This window comes from Oncorhynchus tshawytscha, linkage group LG11, assembly GCF_018296145.1.
Source record: "Oncorhynchus tshawytscha isolate Ot180627B linkage group LG11, Otsh_v2.0, whole genome shotgun sequence".
In the NCBI taxonomy this organism is placed as follows: Eukaryota; Metazoa; Chordata; class Actinopteri; order Salmoniformes; family Salmonidae; genus Oncorhynchus; species Oncorhynchus tshawytscha.
The window spans coordinates 29,057,252-29,077,476 of NC_056439.1; the positions used below are offsets into that span (position 1 = coordinate 29,057,252).

At 43.8% G+C, this 20,225-nt stretch overlaps 2 protein-coding genes across 3 annotated transcripts; both read right to left on the minus strand.

The window, feature by feature from the left end:
* Positions 1 to 9,681: 9,681 nt before the first annotated feature.
* On the minus strand, positions 9,682 to 12,103 carry LOC112261674 (tribbles homolog 2-like). The gene is made up of 3 exons (XM_042329990.1): positions 11,578 to 12,103; positions 10,911 to 11,200; positions 9,682 to 10,111 (listed from the first exon to the last, which is right to left on the minus strand). The coding sequence occupies exons 1-3, from the start codon at positions 11,812 to 11,814 to the stop codon at positions 9,745 to 9,747; spliced, it is 894 nt and encodes a 297-aa protein (XP_042185924.1). The 5' UTR covers positions 11,815 to 12,103; the 3' UTR covers positions 9,682 to 9,744.
* A 77-nt stretch (positions 12,104 to 12,180) lies between these two features.
* On the minus strand, positions 12,181 to 20,150 carry LOC112261673 (N-ethylmaleimide-sensitive factor attachment protein, beta a). 2 transcript variants are annotated; one of them, XM_024437189.2, is made up of 10 exons: positions 19,920 to 20,150; positions 15,300 to 15,382; positions 15,074 to 15,190; positions 14,766 to 14,812; positions 14,409 to 14,486; positions 14,261 to 14,316; positions 13,963 to 14,047; positions 13,769 to 13,873; positions 13,547 to 13,615; positions 12,181 to 13,425 (listed from the first exon to the last, which is right to left on the minus strand). In XM_024437189.2, the coding sequence occupies exons 1-10, from the start codon at positions 20,015 to 20,017 to the stop codon at positions 13,273 to 13,275; spliced, it is 891 nt and encodes a 296-aa protein (XP_024292957.1). In that variant the 5' UTR covers positions 20,018 to 20,150; the 3' UTR covers positions 12,181 to 13,272. The 2 variants fall into 2 exon arrangements, with proteins under 2 accessions (XP_024292957.1, XP_024292958.1); XM_024437190.2 differs by lacking the exons at positions 14,766 to 14,812; positions 15,300 to 15,382; positions 19,920 to 20,150 and having other exon boundaries at positions 15,074 to 15,181.
* Between the last annotated feature and the right edge of the window lie 75 nt (positions 20,151 to 20,225).

Consider the following 20,225-nt stretch of genomic DNA (forward strand, 5'->3'; position numbering starts at 1 on the left):
AGTCTATGATGAGATTATTATGGATAAGAGGAAGAATGTTTTTATTTTTCAAACGGCAGTCAAGCATTGATCATCATGTCACTAAAATCAGACCCTCGATATTTATTGGAAAGGAGCATCAACTGTTTACTGTTCATCACTGTTCATCACTGTTTACTTTCACCATCCTGTGAAGTTCATCATAATTTATTTAATCTGTAGTCAAATAAACTGCATGTTTTCCAAGTTGTAGTGGAAGGACCCCGCACCATATCATTACATGACTCCAAGTTTACTTTGATATTTGTATTTATTTTTATTTCACCTCTATTTAACCAGGTAGGCCAGTTGAGAACATGTTCTCATTTACAACTGCTACCTGACCAAGATAAAGCAAAGCAGTGCGACAAAAACAACAACACAGAGTTACACATGGGATAAACAAACGTACAGTCAATAACACAATAGAAGAAAAAAAAACACAATACGAAAATCTATATACAGTGTGTGCAAATGTAGTAAGATTAGGGAGGTAAGAAAATAAATAGGCCATAGTGGCGAAATAATTACAATTTAGCATTAACACTGGAGTGACAGATGTGCAGATGATGATATGCAAGTAGAGATACTGGGGTGCAAAAAGAGCAAAAATAAATAACAATTTTGGGAATGAGGTAGTTGGGTGAGCTATTTACAGATGGGCAGTGTACAGGTGCAGTGATCAGTAAGCTGCTCCGACAGCTGATGCTTAAAGTTAGTGAGGGAGATATAAGTCTCCAGCGTCAGTGATTTTTGCAATTCGTTCCAGTCATTGGCAGCAGAGAACTAGAAGAAAAGGCGGCCAAAGGGGGAGTTGGCTTTGGGGATGACCAGTGCAATATACCTGCTGGAGCGCGTGCTACGGATGGGTGTTGCTATGGTGACCAGTGAGCTGAGATAAGGCGGGGCTTTACCTAGCAAAGACTTATAGATGATTTGATATAATGGTTATTATATAAATATTTGTGCATAAAGGTGTTCCCACCGCCATTTCTCGCATAATACAGTTTACAGACACAAAAAGACATGCCCGGTCAGCAGCTGGGGACCACGTGAACGGAACCTTGGGTGAGGTGAGTGCAGAGAGGGGGGAAGCCAGGGTGCTGTAGCCCCGGATGAAGCAGTGGTAGCAAATCCCGGGAAACATTGCAGCTGCACTCTGGATAGGGTTGAGGCCACTCCACCACCGCTCTCACCTTGTCCAGATACATTTGAATGTTCCCGGCAGCGATGACGTATCCCAAAGAGGAGATAGTGGAGCCATAAAATTCACACTTTTCTGCCTTGACAAACAATTAGTTCTCCAGGAGGCGCTGGATGACTTGTTGGACATGGAGAACATGCTCCTGAACCGAACGGGAAAAGACAAGGATGTTGTCGAGGTAGACAAACATGAACCGGTTCAACGTGTCACAGAGCACATCATTGACCAGAGCCTGGAACACTGCGGGAGCGTTAGTCAGTCCGAAAGGCATAACCAGATACTCGTAGTGCCCACTAGCTGTGTTAAAGGCTATCTTCCATTCGTCTCCTTCCCGTATCCGAACAAGATGGTAGGCGTTCCGAAGGTCCAACGTCGAGAATAGAGTCGTCCCCAGGAGAGGCTCGAAAGCCGAGGAGAGGAGTGGTAGCAGGTAACGGTTATTTTCTGTGAGATCATTAAGGCCCCGGTAGTCGATACACAGGCGCAGGGTTTTGTCCTTCTTCTCCACCAGTGGTGTAAAGTACTTAAGTAAACTTACTTTAAAGTTCTACTTAAGTAGTTTTTGGGGGGTATCTGTACTTTACATTACTATTTATATTTTTGACAAATTTTACTCTTACTTCACTACATTCCTAAAGAACATATTGTACTTTCTACTCCATACATTTCCCCTGGCAACCCAAAGTACTCGTTACATTTTGAATACATAGCAGGACAGGAAAATGGTGAAATTCACGCACTTATCAAGAGAACACATGGTCATCCCTATTGCCTCTGGTCTAGCAGACTCACTAAACACAAATGCATCTTTTGTAAATAATGTCTGAGTGTTGGAGTATGCCCCTGGCTATCCATACATTTTAAAAACAAGAAAATGCTGCCGTCTGGATTGCATAATTTGAAATTATTTATACTTTTACTTTTGATGCTTAAGTATATTTTAACAATTACATTTACTTTGATATTTAAGTGTATATATATATATTTTTTCCATTATAGATTTTCAGATGAGTATAAGAAACAGTACATCCCCAACCCCTCATTTTCCCATCCATCCCTCCCTATCATCCATCCATCCCTCCCTCCCTCTCTCCCTCCAATCCACCCACCCACCAAGGCATCATACTTGGATATGCTAAAAAAGTTAATTAAATGTGACAGAAATAAACAGTAATACAAACAAAAACAATGGGAAAAGGTATATCAAAAATTCTTATCAGCACAAATGGCCACTAGAACAGACATGACTGCTTATTGGTAGCAGTGAATGTGTTGGGGCTAACAGTTGTATGACACATTATTTGAGAATGCCTCAAAAATGGGGTCCCAGAAGCCATTCAAAGATTGGCATGATCAAAATGTGTCCCACAGTCACTGGACTTTGGTGTTATCTCAAACACTTGGGGTCAACATTTGGATATATTTTTGATAATCTGTCATTTGAGTAATGGAGAGGGTGCAAAACTTTAAACTAAATGAGCCCATGCCTTATGCAAAATGAGGTGTGGATAGGCTCAATACTTTGTTGCCATATCATCAGGTAGCTCGCTACCAGTGTCTTGCTCCAATGCAGATTTTGTACTTGCCAAGGAAGGCGGATTAATGTTCTGTATTATGTCGCATAATCTGGAGATTGTGCCCTTCAGATACGGATTAAGATCTAAGCACCTCGCGACTGGACACTTAAAGGGCTCGAGTGGAAATGAGGGAATGTTTTTGGCAAAACTGAGAGTTTGCAGATATCTAAAAAAAAAAAGTGGGTATTGGGAATATTATGGTCAACCTTCAGAGTACCAAATGAGATGAATGTGTTATCAACAAGTAGGTCACAAAAAAAACACCAGACCATTCCTATACCAGAACTGGAATGCTGTGTCAATCTGATGCTGGTAAGAGATGATTAGATGTTAATGGAGAAAAGTAGCTTGCTTGTTTAAGGCTAAAGTGATTTCGGAATTGGGACCAGATTTTAAGGGAGTTCCTGACAATGGAATTCAAAACATGGGTACCAAGGTACATGGGTACCAAGGTTCATGGGCATTGGGGAGCACAGGAGTGAGACAGTCAAGCCTGCCAACTTCTCCTAACACCATGATGGCCCCAGTGGGACCATCCTTATTTTAAAATGTAGAAACTCAAAACACATTTAGAGCTATTTGCTGACCAGTAGTAGTGTAAAAATTTTTTTTTTAAATGGCCTGCGGGCTTAGGTCTCTCCAAATATACCTTTCTCATTCGTGGATTTGACTTATTCCAAATGAAGTTGGAAATGTAGCTGTCCAGTTGTTTGAACATAGACTTTGGCAGAAAAATGGGAATCATTTGGAATAAGTACAAAAACCTAGATAGTACAGTCATCTTAACAGAATTAATGCGACCTGCTAATGAAATGGGAAGACACAACCGCCTTGTGAAATCCTAGTTAGTGCACTCCAGGAGCGTTTTGAAGTTGTCACGGACGTCGTCGTGGAAATGACCGGACCAAGGTGCAGCGTGGTGAGCGTACATTTTCCTTTATTTATGTAAATGTCACCAACGCCACGACCGTGACGCTTACTAGGGCTATAGTGCCCCTAACAAAGATAACAACCCACAAAATACAAAGGAAAAAAGGCTGCCTAAGTATGATTCCCAATCAGAGACAACGATAGACAGCTGTCCCTGATTGAGAACCATACCCAGCCAAAACATAGAAACAGAAAACATAGAAATAAAGAAACTAGAATGCCCACCCTAGTCACACGCTGGCCTACCCAAAATAGAGAATAAAAGCCTCTCTATGGCCAGGGCGTGACAGAAGTTATGTCTAAACAGAGCCTTAAATGAGCATGTGACCTTTATCCCCAAATAAGTAAAAACCTGATGCTCCACCTTACATTGAGCATAACTTAAGGTGATTAATGGGGAGGAGCACAGTTTTTGTTAGGTTTAACTTATAAACAGAGAATGTCCCAAAACCTTGTAGCATGTCCAAGAGATAGGGTATATACTCCACGGGGTTATACATGTATATAAGAAGATCATCTGCATACAAGAACACCTTGTGAGATAGTATTCCCTTAATCCTCTCCTCCGTGCGCAGGGCGATAGCAAGAGGCTCAATAGCTATATCAAATAGGAAAGGGGATAAACAGCAACCCTGCCTGGCCCCCCTGTGGAGAGGGAAGTAGCTGGAGGTAACATTGTTGGTGAAAACAGAAGCCACTGGGGACAAGTACAAAATCTTAATTCAGGAAAGGAAGGACGGGCCAAACCCCAATCTTTAGTACTGTAAATTGATATTCCCACTCAACCCGGTCAAAAGCCTTCTCAGCATCAAGAGAGATGACAATCTCTGGCTGTTGAGTTGAGTGGGCAGAATAAAGAACATTAAATAGCCGGCACATATTATAGAATGATTGCCTACCTGAGATAAATCCGGGTTGGTCAGAGTTAATTATATTAGGTGTTACTGTCTCTAAATGGTGTGAGAGGACCTTAGTGAGAATTTTATAGTTGCAGCACAAAAGACACAAAAGGCGGTATGAGCCACAGTCTAGGGGATTCTTGTCCTTTTTAAGCAAAACTGAAATAGTTGCCTGGTCAAGTGTCTGGGGCAGTTTCTGACTAGAAAGGATTTCATTGTACATTGAGCTGAGGATAGGGGATAGAGGAGAATGCTTTATAAAATTAAATAGGGAAGCCATCAGGCCCAGGAGCTTTGCCGTTCTGCATGGACTGAATTGCAAGAGTAGCTTCGAACATCACTTATTGAGGCATCCATGCTGGTTTGATAATCTGAATTGAGACAGGTGTTGCCAGATTGTCTAGAAATGCATGCATACAAGATATCAGCAAAAGCCTCAGACGAATAAAGAGCAGAGTATAATTGCTTAAATTAATTGTTGATTTCTTTGGGATTGATAGAAGTGTCACGCCCTGATCTGTTTCAACTGACCTTGTGATTGTCTCCACCCACTCCATGTGTCGCTTATTTTCCCTGGTGTATTTATCCCTGTGTTTCCTGTCTCTCTGTGCCAGTTTGTCTTGTATGTTCAAGTCAACCAGTGTGGTTTTCCCATATGCCTGCTTTTCTTATCTCTTTTACTAGTCCTCCCGGTTTTGGCCTTTGCTTGTTTTCCTGGACTCCATTCCCGCCTGCCTGACCATTCTGCCTGCCCTAACCTCAAGCCTGCCTGCCATTCTGAAACTCTGAACTGGTTTTGACCTTTTGCCTGTCCACGACCATTCACTTGCCTACCCCTTTTGGATTGTTAATAAACATCTTGGACTCTAACCATCTGCCCCCTGTGTCTGCATCTGGTTCTCGCCTTGTGCCCTTATAAGAAGTTAAATCAGCTGCAACACAGATTTTTAGGTTTGGTGCAGCTAGCAGTGGATTGTTGAAGCTGGTGAGGTAACAACTTGCCAGCTTTCTCTCCGTGTTCATAAAATGTTTGCCTTGACTTAAACAGAAGCTGTTCCGTTTGTTTAGTGGAAAGATTACAAAGAGAGACTGCTACACCAATCGGAATTTGACAGAGTTCAGGAGTTGGAGAAGAGGCCTGTTGTCCACAGCTAGAATGAGATAGCTCCGATAAGCGTTTAGAGCACTGTTGTCATACGTTGTGTATGAAATAATTTGGCCCCTTAGATATGCTTTTAACGACTCCTCTATTTTTTTAAGGCATTAAATATTAACTCATGTTGATGTCTTTTCACAGATCAACTGCAGTAGTAGGTCAAGTTGTGACGCAGTACTGCCCGGAAAGGGGATATCTAACTGGACAGGGCTATAGTCTAAGATAAAGATGCAGTGATATTGGCTATTAGTTACAAAAGGAAGAATTCTACTGTCCAGCAGGAAAAAGTCAATCCTAGAGTATGAGTGATGGACTGGAAGAAAAAAAGGAGTACTGTTTAGCAGTGCGATTGCTCCTCCATGGATCAGACAAATGATGGGATTCTAGAAATGAGTTGATTACTGCGCCTGACAATTACGTTGTTGAGCTTCGGTCTGGATCTGTCTAGACTTGGATGCAATACACAATTGATATCTCCGCCCAGTAACAAATGATGAGAGTTAAGGTCGGGAAGTGTTGCAATGAGGTCAGAAAGAAATTGAGCGTCACCCCAATAGGACCATAGAGGTTAGCCAGTATAACATGTGTGCTAAACAATTTCCCCATCACTATAATATATCTGACATTATCTGGAATTACTTTGGAGACAAACGGGGTGCTCAATGTATTCTTTGGCCCTGGTTAGGTCCACAAATGTTTTCTGCTCGCCGGAGGGAGTAGTGAACTTCAGCACAGCTGGGTAGAGAGTGCTGTACTTGGTGTCCAGACAGCGATGTAGGAACCCCCTCACCTCGTTGAAGGCTTACCTCTTCTTCATGACTGCAGCCTTACCTTCTCCTGAAGGTAATGGAATTTGACTATGATGTGTCTGGGCGGCTCCCCATTCTTCGGTGTGTAAGCCTCTGTGCGCAAGGTCAAGGGTGGGGGTGTAATCGAGGCCTAGAATTTCCTGTAGCAGTTTAGCTATAGATAGGGTAAGCTGCAATCCGCCTACGGTCTCGAGTCCCTCTGTCACGCTGAAAATGTGACCGTTCCCCCGGCGCTGTCTGTTCTCAAGGTCCTCGACCTTGGAAGTAAGTTTGACGACATCTGATAGTAGGGTGACTTGCTCTTCCAGTGTCACCACTTTGTCGGCGTAAGTATTTGTGCCGCCTTCCAGGCTATTCAGACGGGTGTCCTTCCTTCTTCTTTAATGGAGTCGATCTTTGTTGTGACCTTGGTGGCGAGAGTGGCTATTTGTGCAGATAGGTCAGTGGATAGTGACTCCACCTTAGCCAGCACAGTCTGTTCAGGCTTCATGATAGCCACCATTACCTTGGGGGCATCAGAATCAGTATGGTGAGCCCAGGGCTTTAGTAGAGGCCTGCTCTTTTGTGATTCGTGGCCATTGTTGTTTCAACATTTTAAGATGAAAAGGACAAAAAATGTCAGAAAAAGTTGCCAAATTAGTAAATTGCGTTTGATTCCTAATTAAATATTACTAAATGAACACAGCAGGGGAGGGGTTGGTCAAATATTTATAGTAAATTGTACGCCCTGGATAGGAGCACAGAGAGAACGCGTCACCAGTGTACCCTTCTAAACCAAATACTTTTATACTTTTACTCAAGTAGTGTTTTACTGGGTGACTTTAACTTGAGTAACTTTCTATTAAGGTATCTATACTTTTACTCAAGTATGACAATTGGGTACTGTTGAGGTTTGTTTCCTTGTTCCTTGTCAATCATTGACTCATTGGTGAAATTAGCATTATGACAATATCTTTAATTAAATCTTTCAAAAACCTTTATTAATGCAATTGCAGACAGAAGTTGACAATCAGGAACATGGCACGCATGTTTCCGAGTAAGTTCTTCATCAAAGAAAAGGTCCCATGTTATTTTATTAAACCCAAAGTCCAGCCCTAGTGATGTCACTGCCTACATCATTACCTTTTACTCATGAGACCAAAACCATGCCTACACAGCTATATAAACAAGGCTTTTAGTGTTATCTAACAGTTTAGCAGTAAATGTCCAAGTTGATTTATAGTGGAATGTCTGACTAGTCTTATCTCCTACACTCCCCTGCAGAGTTCTGTCTCAGTCACACATTTCTCAGAAGGTTATCTTTATAAGAGGCAGAGAGAGAGAACTAGAAAAGAACTGTGGAACAATATTAAACCTCATAATGTAAATATATTGTTAATCTGTAGTCTAGGACCCTATAAATGTAAGGAGGGAGGGGTCTTATAACCCCTCCCCTTCTATTAATACAACATAAGCATAATCAATTATTCTAATACATCAATCATTTGGTACAGCCCCAATCATGAACCCTAGGTGAACCTCTGACAGTACTTTTTCCACCACTGTGGAAAGGAAGAAGGTTCCAACACTCGCAGGTTGATAAGAATCGTACTGTGAGTAACCCTGCCAATAGAGCGTCCGTCAAATGCTCTGGCGTCCATGGGAATGGAGAGGAGTTGTGTGGAGATACCCAGCTCCGACACCAGGCTAGTGTCCATAAAGCTCTCGTCGGCCCCAGAGTCCACTAGCAACTGGAGAGATTTTAACCGGTCACCCCACAACAGGATAGCATGGAGAGGAGTGCGAGTAATGGGAGATGGGAGACTCCCTATATGGCCTACCATTGCACCTATACCTACTGATGAGCCTGGGCTTTTTACTGGACAGGTGGATATGTAAGTTCCACAATACAGACAGCTTTTAGAGCTCAGTCTGAGTAAACGTTCCTCAGGGGACAATCTAGTCCTGCCGAGTTGCATGGGCACCGGAGGAGGCTTGTCGACAGTCCTCAAGCATTTGAGGGAACTCGGGTGACTTCGGATTCTCTCAGGAATGCTGGCTTTAGTGATTCCCAGGGTTCTTCAGAGGCGAGGGGAAACCGTGGATGGGCATGTGTGCCTGGGAACAGACCTCCTCTCCCTACTGCGTTCCAGTAGTCACCCATTGATCCTTTATGGTCAAGGCTATGAGAGAGTCAAGGTTCAAGGGCAGCTCCCGGGCTGCGAGCTTGTCCTTAATTCCCTTTGAAATTCCATGAACGAATGTGTAGAACATGGATTCCGGGTTCCAGGCACTCTCGGCGTTAAAGTGCACTGCGTAGTCTGCCACACTACGGGAGTCTTGATGCAGTTGAAGTAGCTTCCGAGCGGCCTCTCTCTCAGATAATGGAGAATCAAACAACTTCCGCCACGAAATCCTCCAGACTACGACAAACAGTGGATTGTTGCTCTCACACCGCCGTAGCCCAGGTGAGTGCCCTCCCGGACATCAGCGTTATAAGATACGCCATCTTTGAATGGTCCGATGGAAACGAAGGGGGCTGTAGCTAGAAAATGATGGAGCACTGGGAGAGAAACGCCCGGTTCCTGGTAAGTCGGTAGACGGCAGGCAGGCTCAGGGTCAGGACAGGCAAAACAGGTCGCAACCGGGGAGACTGACAGTGAGAATAAAGTGAGACACGTGCCCAGTGAGACACGGGTGCTGTCCCGCGTAGATGGAAACAGAAAAGTCAGAACCTCTTGCTTAAAACACCAGGGTAAATCCTCATTGAAAATGTGAGGTAAGTAATGTAGTCAAACCTTAAGAAAAATGTTCAGCTTTATATTTATATCATTCCCATGTGGCTCATGGAATAGAAGGCATTTTTATAATGTCAATTAAGTTGATTGCAACAAATGGATAGGAAAGATTAAAATGGTAAAGCACGGAAACTCAAGCGCTGTAGGCTACTGTTGACGTTCATTTCAAGAGCCACTGACTAAGTGCCTTTACCCAGTATATTCCAAACTCTTTGATTCAACTATAGGGTGAAAGTTAATCTACAATATATAAAACTATAATAATAGTGTTATTAATAATAGCATAAAAGAAAAAGAAGAATGCAAATCTATACAAATGTCATCCTTTATTGGTGTTGCTTTATATATATATATATATTGTGTGTGTGTATGTGTCAGGTAGGTACAGTCTGATCTGGTGTATGTGCCTGTGTGTATGCCTGTGCATGTGTGGACATCCAGGGGTGTGTGAGAAGCTCGGAGGCAGAGAGGCGGAGGTTGGGGTTAGAATGCAGGGCTGAGCGTATCAGACAGCGAGCCTGCGAGGTTAGTAAGGCCCCCTCTTGGGTTAGTCCAGCCCCAACAGGGTAACAGCCCAATAGCAACGTGTGGAGCATCACTCCCAGAGACCAGACATCTGTAGCTGGAGCACAGACCCACAAACTGCCAGAGATGTCCCCATGTCCTGGGCTGTAATAGGGGGAGGTGTTTCCTTCCTGCATTATGACTGCATCATCCAAGCTTTCCAGCATCAACAGGGTCCTGACACACACACACACACACACACAAATGGGGCCCGACCAAAAATAATTAAACTCTGTCGGGATCTCAACTAGAATACACAAGATGTAGAATACACAAGATGCAATTTCGAAATCGAGCAAAATTGGTTGTGCATCAGCAGTTTTTCTGTTGTTACAGTATGTCAGTCACTGACAGTAACTCAATTAGCCATGTCAGCTAACAATTCTTACATTGGTAAATTAGTCTAGCCAGCTATCTAAATGTGTATTAATCATGGCTGAATACAGGCACGCAGGGCATGTGCCCAGGTTCCCTGACCTCCAGGGGGACCCCATTGATTTAGTAAGTCACTCAGATATCAATAACATGGCATAAGTCATGGCAGAATGTGTAGAATTGCTGCCCAATGGCAGAATGTGTAGAATTGCAGGAAATTAACTTTAAAGGCCCAGTGCAGTCAAAAATGTGATATACCTATATTTATATATATTTCCACACTATGAGGTTGGAATAATATTGTGACAATTATGACAATGCCCTTTTAGCGCCTGACATTTCAGCTTTTTTTTGTGGGATGGAGTTTTGGCCTGCCTGGTGACATCAACAGGCGGTAAATTAGTTAATAGACCAATAAGAAAGAGAGTTCCAAACCTCTTTGCCAATAACAGCTAGTTTTCAGTTTTCCGCTCCTACTCAGACCACTCCCAAATAGTCATAGCAAAATTTTTGCTTGAGAAATTGTTCTTTGCTAAGAAGCTATTTGTCACGTATGCTCCCTCTCCGGCCTCTAGGTCACCAGGCTGCTCTGCACACACACCTCTCCTTGTTCTTGAAGACAAACTTGTTCAGCTTGAGGTCTCTGAGCACTAGTCCATTGTTATGGCAATGTGCCACAGCCGACACCAGCTGGCGGAACAGGTATCTGGCTGTGTCCTCTGGTAGCCGCCGGGCCTGGAGCATCACCCCTAGGTTCCCGTAGGAACGTGGGAAGAACAAGTAGGCATGGGCGTCCCCGACAACCACATCACGCATCTCAATTATGTTGGGGTGGGGGGGCAGGCAGTAGTACGAACACAGAACCTCCCGGTACCGAGAGACAGGAATCACCTAGAACACAGGAACACTGTTGAGAAGTCATAAAGATTCTACAATAGCCAATATTATAGATGGAACAACTGGAATTCAGAAATACTTTTGAGGCCCTAAGAAACCAATAAGACAAGATCTGCATTATGGTGTAACTGTGTTTGCACAGCCTACATAAGAACACATGCCTACTGTACATGAGGGTCCTGTTTCTGTTGAGCATGTTGGCACTGCATGAATAAGAGGAGATAATGTGGAAAGGCTGGAGTAAGGAGACAAAGAGAGAAGAGACTAGAAGACGGCGCCAACGATTGAGATGGAAAAGGGATAAGAGTAGGTGATTGAGCACCATGTTTTCAAAAATAAATATTTGTATATATTTGTTTTCATCCACAGACCTTGCACACCAACTCCTCGCCGCTGTGAGCATTCGCAGCTCGGAGTACGTTTTCCTGCAGCGGATCATACAACAGGTAGTTCCCCACGTTGCGGGACGGGAGGGGAGGTCGGGACACACCCACCGGTTGGTTGCGTGATACAAAAGGACCGCTCGAGAGACTGTAAGACAGAGAGTTATAGCGATCTGGTGACTTACGGATGCTCTCAGGTGATCCTGACACTTCCTGAATGTCCATGTGATAAAAATATCTAAAAGTAACCTATATGAAATATATAAAGTTAAATATCTTCCGTGATTAATAGACAGGGTAGACAAAATAACAAACAACCAGAAACGAACTGCCAATAGAACGTTGCTGATAACAAATAACGCGTTTTTCTAAAAACAACATCGGAATGTTTTGTTTGTAGTCCTACAGTCTGACAAACGTGCAAACAATTAGGAAAATCAGTGTTAGATATAATTGTTATTTGATTTCACGAAAATTCCCATCATTTTAAATATATTACTTTTTTACATTGATTTTGATTACAGAAAGATACAATATTCCCCCCTCTCGCTTTCTTTCACACAAGCACACACAAACACACCGCAGCAAATGCAAGTTTGTTGGAAGTTTTATTTTTAGTAAATATTTTGCACAAACGTGTGGTAATTCATGAACATAGAGATATGTGTGATAACATGTAGTTTGACTGCACACAACACTGAACACACATCATTACCATGGCAACATGCTGAGAGGAATACACACACCACAGCAACACACACTACATTACAGATACTTCCCATCTCTGGCCTTAACCCTGTAACCTCTGACCCTTAACACATGTGTAGATCTGAGAGGATTGGATATGTGTGTGCTTATACCTATCCAATCCTTTCAGATCATAAGTGTCTAGCGGGTTAGGGGAAGTGTCTAGGGGTGGAAAATATATCTAAGGGGACCATAGAAATAGAATGAATAGAACGGGGTGTCCCTTTGGTTGTTTCTCTCTCTCACACACACACACACACACACACACATATACACAACAACAACAACAACAACAGCAACCAGCACTGGCACAGATATATTGGCTTCAATGTGATACATTGTGTGCGTGCCACACACACACACACTCCACCTTTTCATACACTATCTGTACAGCCCTACACTTTAAAACATGAACATACAGGGCCCAAACAAGGGAAGACATTCAGTGGAGAGGTTAGGAAGGTTAAGTGTGACATGCACTGTAAAAGGCTTTCAACTTAAAAACATGAGTGTAAGTGTACCCCACTGACCTAAAAAATAAAGTTGTATGAACTTGTATACTATAATGTATCTAATCATTTGTTCCCTGGTTTTGTCAACTCAACTTGATAAGTTGATGTAACTTTACATCAGCTGGGTAACTCCTATTTTAAGTTGAAACAGCTAACGTTTTTGACAGGAGTGTGAGGAAAGGTATGGTAAGACACGATAGACTACAGGAGCCATGGACTTATTTACACTGAACACATCAAACGCATAGAGAACTGTCTCCCTTCACACCACTGCCCTAACCCTATATCTCTCCCTCCATCCCTTTCTCCCTCATCTCTCCTTCTCTCACTGTCCATCCTCTCTCTCCATCATCTCTCTACCTAGCCATCTTTTTCTCTATCCCTCCCTCTTGTATCCTCCCCCAACCCACCCCCCTATCTCTCTTTATTTGAGATCTCCAGCATCTCCCTGGATGGTCTTCTTGATACGGAGCAGCATGGTGGTGAGCCATTGGTCCAGACGAGAGATGGAGTCAAACTCTTTAACAGCTTCAGTAAACGCCTCACAGTTCTGCTCCTCATGGGCATCCAGCAACTTCTACAGAGAGACAGACAGGGGGAGATGGGTGTGGGCTCGTGAAGAAGGAAGCTATGCTGTTAAATGAGCAGAGTGAAGTCTTTTACACACACGCACACACAAAGGCGCTCATCTTGTCTACCTTCAGCAGCTTGCACTCTCTGGAGTCTGCGAAAGCAGGAAACATCTCCTCATACTTCTCTATGGCCAGCTATAAAAAACACAAAACACACACAATCACTAATAACTGACAGGTACTCCCTCGGTTCAGTTGGAATAATATGAAGAATGTGTCTACTCCGTGTGTCTTGCTTCAAAACAAGAGAACAATTACCACTAATAATAATGATGATAATAATAATACCTTTGCGTTGAGTTCATCCACTATGAAGTGACAGAGGGAGGCTTTAAAGAAGTACTCTTTGGCATTATACTTCAGCAGGGGGTTGTCCATGGTATTGGTGGCCACCTGACACACACACCATTACATCACTGTGACATCCCTCAGAGAGAACCGATCATCACATTTCAGGGTTTTAAAATGCAGGCAAAACATACCTGCTCGTAGATCTCAATGGCTTTCGGATACTGCTCCAGCTGAGCACTGTAGTGGCCCACCTTCAGCAGACACTTGTTAGCAGAACTGAGAGAGAGGAGAGAGACAGCGAGAGACAGAAGGAACAGCACAGGTCCCAGCATAGAGACCTGGGGAACCCCTCATGACAACTCCCTCTCCCTAATCTCTATGATAGAAAGTACTTGAGTAGTATAATACAATAGCATTCGAGTAATAGTACAGGGTAGCATAACTGAATGGTATAGTATTCATTTATACTAAACATCACAGGAGACTCACCTGTTGGACTCCTCCCCTTTATAATAATCGGCTGCCTGCTCATAGTGGGCGATCGCCTGGGCAACAGGAGATACACATAAAGTATTGTTCATATGGAGTTCTATGTGTGTGTGCATGTGCGTGTGCACGTTTTGTGTGTGTTTCGTACCTTCTCTATGTCCACCAGCTCAGACTCATACACCTCTGCGATGGTGATGTGATGTTTGGCTGCAATAGTAAACCTACCCTGTAATACACATGTCGATCATTAGGACAGAGATGGAGAATAACATGTCGATTGCACCAACGCTGATACAGAATCACTAGAATATACAGTACATACTGTATCAGCCTTCATATCGGCGGTCTCAGCCGATGATGGCTAGAAAACATAGCCCCCTTCACACGCAGTACATGCACAATTGCACATAGAAACGGGTGAAGCAGGTTCAAGATGAAAGTGGTATGGTTAGAGGTCACAGGTTAGGGATTGGAGGTCAGGGCTCAAGGGTTGTACTAGGCTTACCATGTCAGTGTAAATATCAATGGCTGCATTTAGACAGTTGATAGCCTCTACAAGAAAGAGGAGGAAAGGGAGGAGTGAAAGAGGGGAGAGAGAAAGAGAAAAGGGGGCAGGGAGATATATGAAGGGAGCAGAGAGTAAGAGAGGTTAGGTTTTCCCACCAGAGAGGGTCAGAGAGAGACCAAAGACAAAAGCATACTTTACCTACTATTAGGGACTAATATCAAAAGGGAGGGTCCCAGATGTCAGGGAGGCTTTGCCCTCTAGTCTAGTATGTTTTGGAGTGAGTGGGTGTGGATACGTGTTCCTACCCTGAGGATCAGCCTTCTTGTAAGCGTTCCCTGCGTCGACGAAGCTAGTGGCTGAGTCCAGTTTGTTCTGCAGCTGCATGTGGAGCCGGGCCCCCTGGCAGAACGCATTACCAGCAGCTACACACACACACACACAAACATAATTATCATGTCTATGGAACATCGATAGTATTTCAGTAGTGTGTGTGTGTGTGTGTGTGTGTGTGTGTGTGTGTGTGAGGCCCACCAGTCCAGTTCTTGGCCATCTTGAACATGTTGGCTGCTCTGGCGTACATCTCACATGCATCTTCTACTTTGTGGTGACTCCCCCTGAAATACACACACACACACACACACACACACATGGTTAAAAACTGGCAGGTATATGAGCTATAGACCTGGACATCGTCAGAAAATGTGTGTTTGTGTTTACTGGGTCTCATTCAGGAGGATACAAACTGAACGTTGTCTACTAAAGAAAATCTCATTAATAGAGCTGGCCTACTCTACATGTCAGAGAGCCATGTCTGTTCTACGGAATAGGCCAATATGGAAGTCCAGAGAGGACATACTGTATGAATAAAAAAAGTATTATCTAGTTATCTAAAGATCACGACTTATTTATCTCATGATCATTACAGTACATAACAAACAGTGTTTTGTCAAGATCAAAAGATAATTTTCTCGTGATCATGACATAACAAAAGGTGTTTTGTAGAAATCACGAGATAATCAAAAGTACCATTGATCATCCATTTATTTGTTCAGCTGCATTGATCTCAGTGCTCTCGTGAGGCATTAAAGCTCTGAACGATGCCTGACAGGTAGTCTACCAGGCTGCATGCCGCACCCAATCGCATGCGTTTGGCTAGTCTTGTGAGCTAGCTAGCTAGATAACAAGCTAGCTTGCTATCTATGCTGTTTGTTAGCTTCCATAACTGGTATTTAATTATATGAGACACTTCATGTTTTGTGGATAATATTTAAATTTACAGTGTGTAAGCTCCATTCCTGACAGGCTGATCAGATACAATTTCAGCCTAAGAGGTTGATAAGTCAGGATGTTGCCTTGTAGGCTGTTTCATAGGTACGGCTCATTTAAAAAAAATATATATTTATTGTGTGTGAGTGTGAGCAGTGTGAGCAGACGAGCTTTATAGGCTGATGAATATAATCTAGAGTGGGTGTGCTCTATTCCTGGCAGGCTGATTAGATTCAATAGCAGCTTCATATTTAAAGTTAATTTTATTAGCCTCTGAGGATGCTATTGAATCTGATCAGCCTGCCAGGAATAGAGTGCAACCACCCTTGATAATATACAAAATGCACTGAATGCTGATCTGCTTGCAAGGAGCTTTACCTGGGAAAGCCTAGAAGGCAGAATCCTGATTTATCAGCCTCTGAAGCTGCTATTGAATCTGATCAAGTTCTGTAAATTGAAATATTATCCATAAAAACATTGTGTCCCTTACAATTATATGCATATCAGTTATGCAAGCTGATATGCACAGATAACAAGCTAGCTAGCAAGCTAGGTAAACAAGACTACCTAGCTAGCTCACTCACAAGACTAGCCAAGTTGGCTGCGTTATTACTTGCATGCATTGACTGCGGTCCTGGGGGTGGAACACAGCCTTGGAGACAGTGCTGCTGTCAGACATCATTCAGGGCTTAAATGCCCCATGTGCTTGTAGGCAAGGAACATTTAGCTTGCTAACATTCTAACTTAGTGTAGCAATCAATAAACAAATATATGCTCTGATCCACTTAATGTTTTCCACCTCAGCCATACTGTCAATCCATCATCGATACGTTCACACTCCTATTTGTAGAGTGTATCTTGTGATTTCGACAAAACAACTTTTGTTATGTCGTGATCATGAAATACACTACATGACCAGAGGTATGTGGACACCTGCTCGTCGAACATCTCATTCCAAAATCATGGGCATTAATATGGAGTTGGTCCCACCTTAGCTGCTACAATAGCCTCCGCTCCTCTGGGAAGGTTTTCCACTAGATGTTGGAATATTGCTGCGGGGACTTGCTTCCATTAAGCCACAAGAGTATTAGTGAGGTCAGCACTGATGTTGGGCGATTAGGCCTGGCTCACAGTTGGCGTTCCAATTAATTCCAAAGGTGTTCGATAGGGTTGAGCTCAGGGCTCTCTGCAGACCAGTCAAGTTCTTCCACACCGATCTTGACAAACCATTTCTGTATGGTTTATCAGACGGCCAGATGGTGAAGCGTGATTAATCAATCTAGAGAATGTGTTTCCACTGCTCCAAAGTCCAATGGCAGTGAGCTTTACACCACTCCAGCAGACTCTTGGCATTGTGCATGGTGATCTTAGGCTTGTTTGCGGCTGCTTGGCCATTGAAACCCATTTCATGAAGCTCCAGACGAACAGTTCTTGTGCTGACGTTGCTTCCAGAAGCTGGTTGGAACTCGGTAGTGAGTGTTGAAACCGAGAACAGACGATTTTGACATGCTATGCGCTTCAGCACTTGGAGGTCCTGTTCTGTGAGCTTGTGTGGCCTACCACTTTGCGGCTGAGCTGTTGTTGCTCCTAGACGTTTCCGCTTCAGAATAACAGCACTTACAGTTGACCAGGGAAGATATTTGACAACTGTCTTGTTGAAAAGGTGGTATCCTATGACGGTGCCATGTTGAAAGTCACTGAGCCCTTCAGTACGGGCCATTCTACTGACAATGTTTGTCTATGGAGATTGCAAGGCTGTGTTCTCGATTTTATACACCTGTCAGAAACGGGTGTGGCTGAAATAGCCGAATCCACTCATTTGAAGGGTTGTTCACATACTTTTGGTGATGTAGTGTAAATAAGTTGTGATCTCGATATAATGAAGGAATTTATTTATTTATTTATTTATTCATACAGTATGTCATTTCTGGACTTCTGTACCTACACTGCTCAAAAAAATAAAGGGAACACTAAAATAACACATCCTAGATCTGAATGAATTAAATATTCTAATTAAATACTTTTTTCTTTACATAGTTGAATATGCTGACAACAAAATCACACAAAAATTATCAATGGAAATCAAATTTATCAACCTATGGAGGTCTGGATTTGGAGTCACACTCAAAATTAAAGTGGAAAACCACACTACAGGCTGATCCAACTTTGATGTAATGTCCTTAAAACAAGTCAAAATGAGGCTCAGTAGTGTGTGTGGCCTCCACGTGCCTGTATGACCTCCCTACAACGCCTGGGCATGCTCCTGATGAGGTGGCAGATGGTCTCCTGGGGGATCTCCTCCCAGACCTAGACTAAAGCATCCTCCAACTCCTGGACAGTCTGCGGTGCAACGTGGCGTTGGTGGATGGAGCGAGACATGATGTCCCAGATGTGCTCAATTGGATTCAGGTCTGGGGAACGGTCGGGCCAGTCCATAGCATCAATGCCTTCCTCTTGCAGGAACTGCTGACACACTCCAGCCACATGAGGTCTAGCATTGTCTTGCATTAGGAGGAACCCAGGGCCAACCGCACCAGCATATGGTCTCACAAGGGGTCTGAGGATCTCATCTCGGTACCTAATGTCAGTCAGGCTACCTCTGGCGAGCACATGGAGGGCTGTGCGGCCCCCCAAAGAAATGCCACCCCACACCATGACTGACCCACCACCAAACCGGTCATGCTGGAGGATGTTGCAGGCAACAGAACGTTCTCCACGGCATCTCCAGACTGTCACGTCTGTCACATGTGCTCAGTGTGAACCTGCTTTCATCTGTGAAGAGCACAGGGCGCCAGTGGCGAATTTGCCAATCTTGGTGTTCTCTGGCAAATGAAAAACGTCCTGCACGGTGTTGGGCTGTAAGCACAGCCCCCACCTGTGGACGTCGGGCCCTCATACTACCCTCATGGAGTCTGTTTCTGACCGTTTGAGCAGACACATGCACATTTGTGGCCTGCTGGAGGTCATTTTGCAGGGCTCTGGCAGTGCTCCTCCTGCTCCTCCTTGCACAAAGGCGGAGGTAGCGGTCCTGCTGCTGGGTTGTTGCCCTCCTACGGCCTCCTCCACGTCTCCTGATGTACTGGCCTGTCTCCTGGTAGCGCCTCCATGCTCTGGACACTACGCTGACAGACACAGCAAACCTTCTTGCCACAGCTAGCATTGATGTGCCATCCTGGATGAGCTGCACTACCTGAGCCACATGTGTGGGTTGTAGACTCCGTCTCATGCTACCACTAGAGTGAAAGCACCGCCAGCATTCAAAAGTGACCAAAACATCAGCCAGGAAGCATAGGAACTGAGAAGTGGTCTGTGGTCCCCACCTGCAGAACCACTCCTTATTGGGGGTGTCTTGCTTATTGCCTATAATTTCCACCTGTTGTCTATTCTATTTGCACAACAGCATGTGAAATTTATTGTCAATCAGTGTTGCTTCTTAAGTGGACAGTTTGATTTCACAGAAGTGTGATTGACTTGGAGTTACATTGTGTTGTTTAAGTGTTCCCTTTATTTTTTTGAGCAGTGTATGTAATAGGCCATTACCCTTTCATATGTAATGAGCAACGATATCCTGGTGGTTAAACAGTAAATGTTGACAATTTGCAGTCAGATGACCAGAACACTGCAGAACTCCCCAAGGCAGAGGCCTGACTGTCTGCGACAAACAGGCCCGACATTCTCCCCCTCACTACTGCATATTGATACTTTTAAAACATTTACATTATTGTAGGCCTAATCATCATACAGCTACATCACCAATACACTCGTGATTTTTTTGTCCAATGTCATGCAACGCATCGACCCTTCCCCCCTCCGTGATGAATTACTGAATCAGCGCTCGTGTACTGACACTGACTTGAACAAGGAAACCAGTGCATCTCATCTCACCCGAACATCCCCCCCAGGAATGAGCCGGAGGATTTGACCTTCTTGTCGGCTTCAGCCATCAGCTGCATCGCCTCCTTCTCTTTCCCGGAGGTATCCATCGCTGTTTGGGCTGTGTGTGTGTCGTCGACAAGGTAAAAACAAATATTCCGGAGAATCCGTTTAGCTGGGAATGGATGCTGAGACGTGGTGCTGATGAGAGAGAATCTTCCTCGGTTGTGTGACTATTTATTCTGATTTCCTCAAAGTCTTGGTGCATCACCACCACCTAGCGGGCTGGAGAAAATTGCACGTTTTAATCCAGTACGC

Coding starts and splice junctions, on each gene's coding strand:
- LOC112261674 (XM_042329990.1), bottom strand. CDS start 11,814: ATGGACATTCAGGAAGTGTCAGGATCACCTGAGAGCATCCGTAAGTCA. Junction 11,201..11,577: donor GCGAGGAGTTGGTGTGCAAG/GTCTGTGGATGA, acceptor CCTGTGTTCTAG/GTGATTCCTGTCTCTCGGTA. Junction 10,112..10,910: donor GTCTTCAAGAACAAGGAGAG/GTGTGTGTGCAG, acceptor TGTGTGTGTCAG/GACCCTGTTGATGCTGGAAA.
- LOC112261673 (XM_024437189.2), bottom strand. CDS start 20,017: ATGGATACCTCCGGGAAAGAGAAGGAGGCGATGCAGCTGATGGCTGAA. Junction 15,191..15,299: donor GATGGCCAAGAACTGGACTG/GTGGGCCTCACA, acceptor GTGTGTGTGTAG/CTGCTGGTAATGCGTTCTGC. Junction 13,616..13,768: donor TGGATGAACTCAACGCAAAG/GTATTATTATTA, acceptor TGTTTTTTATAG/CTGGCCATAGAGAAGTATGA.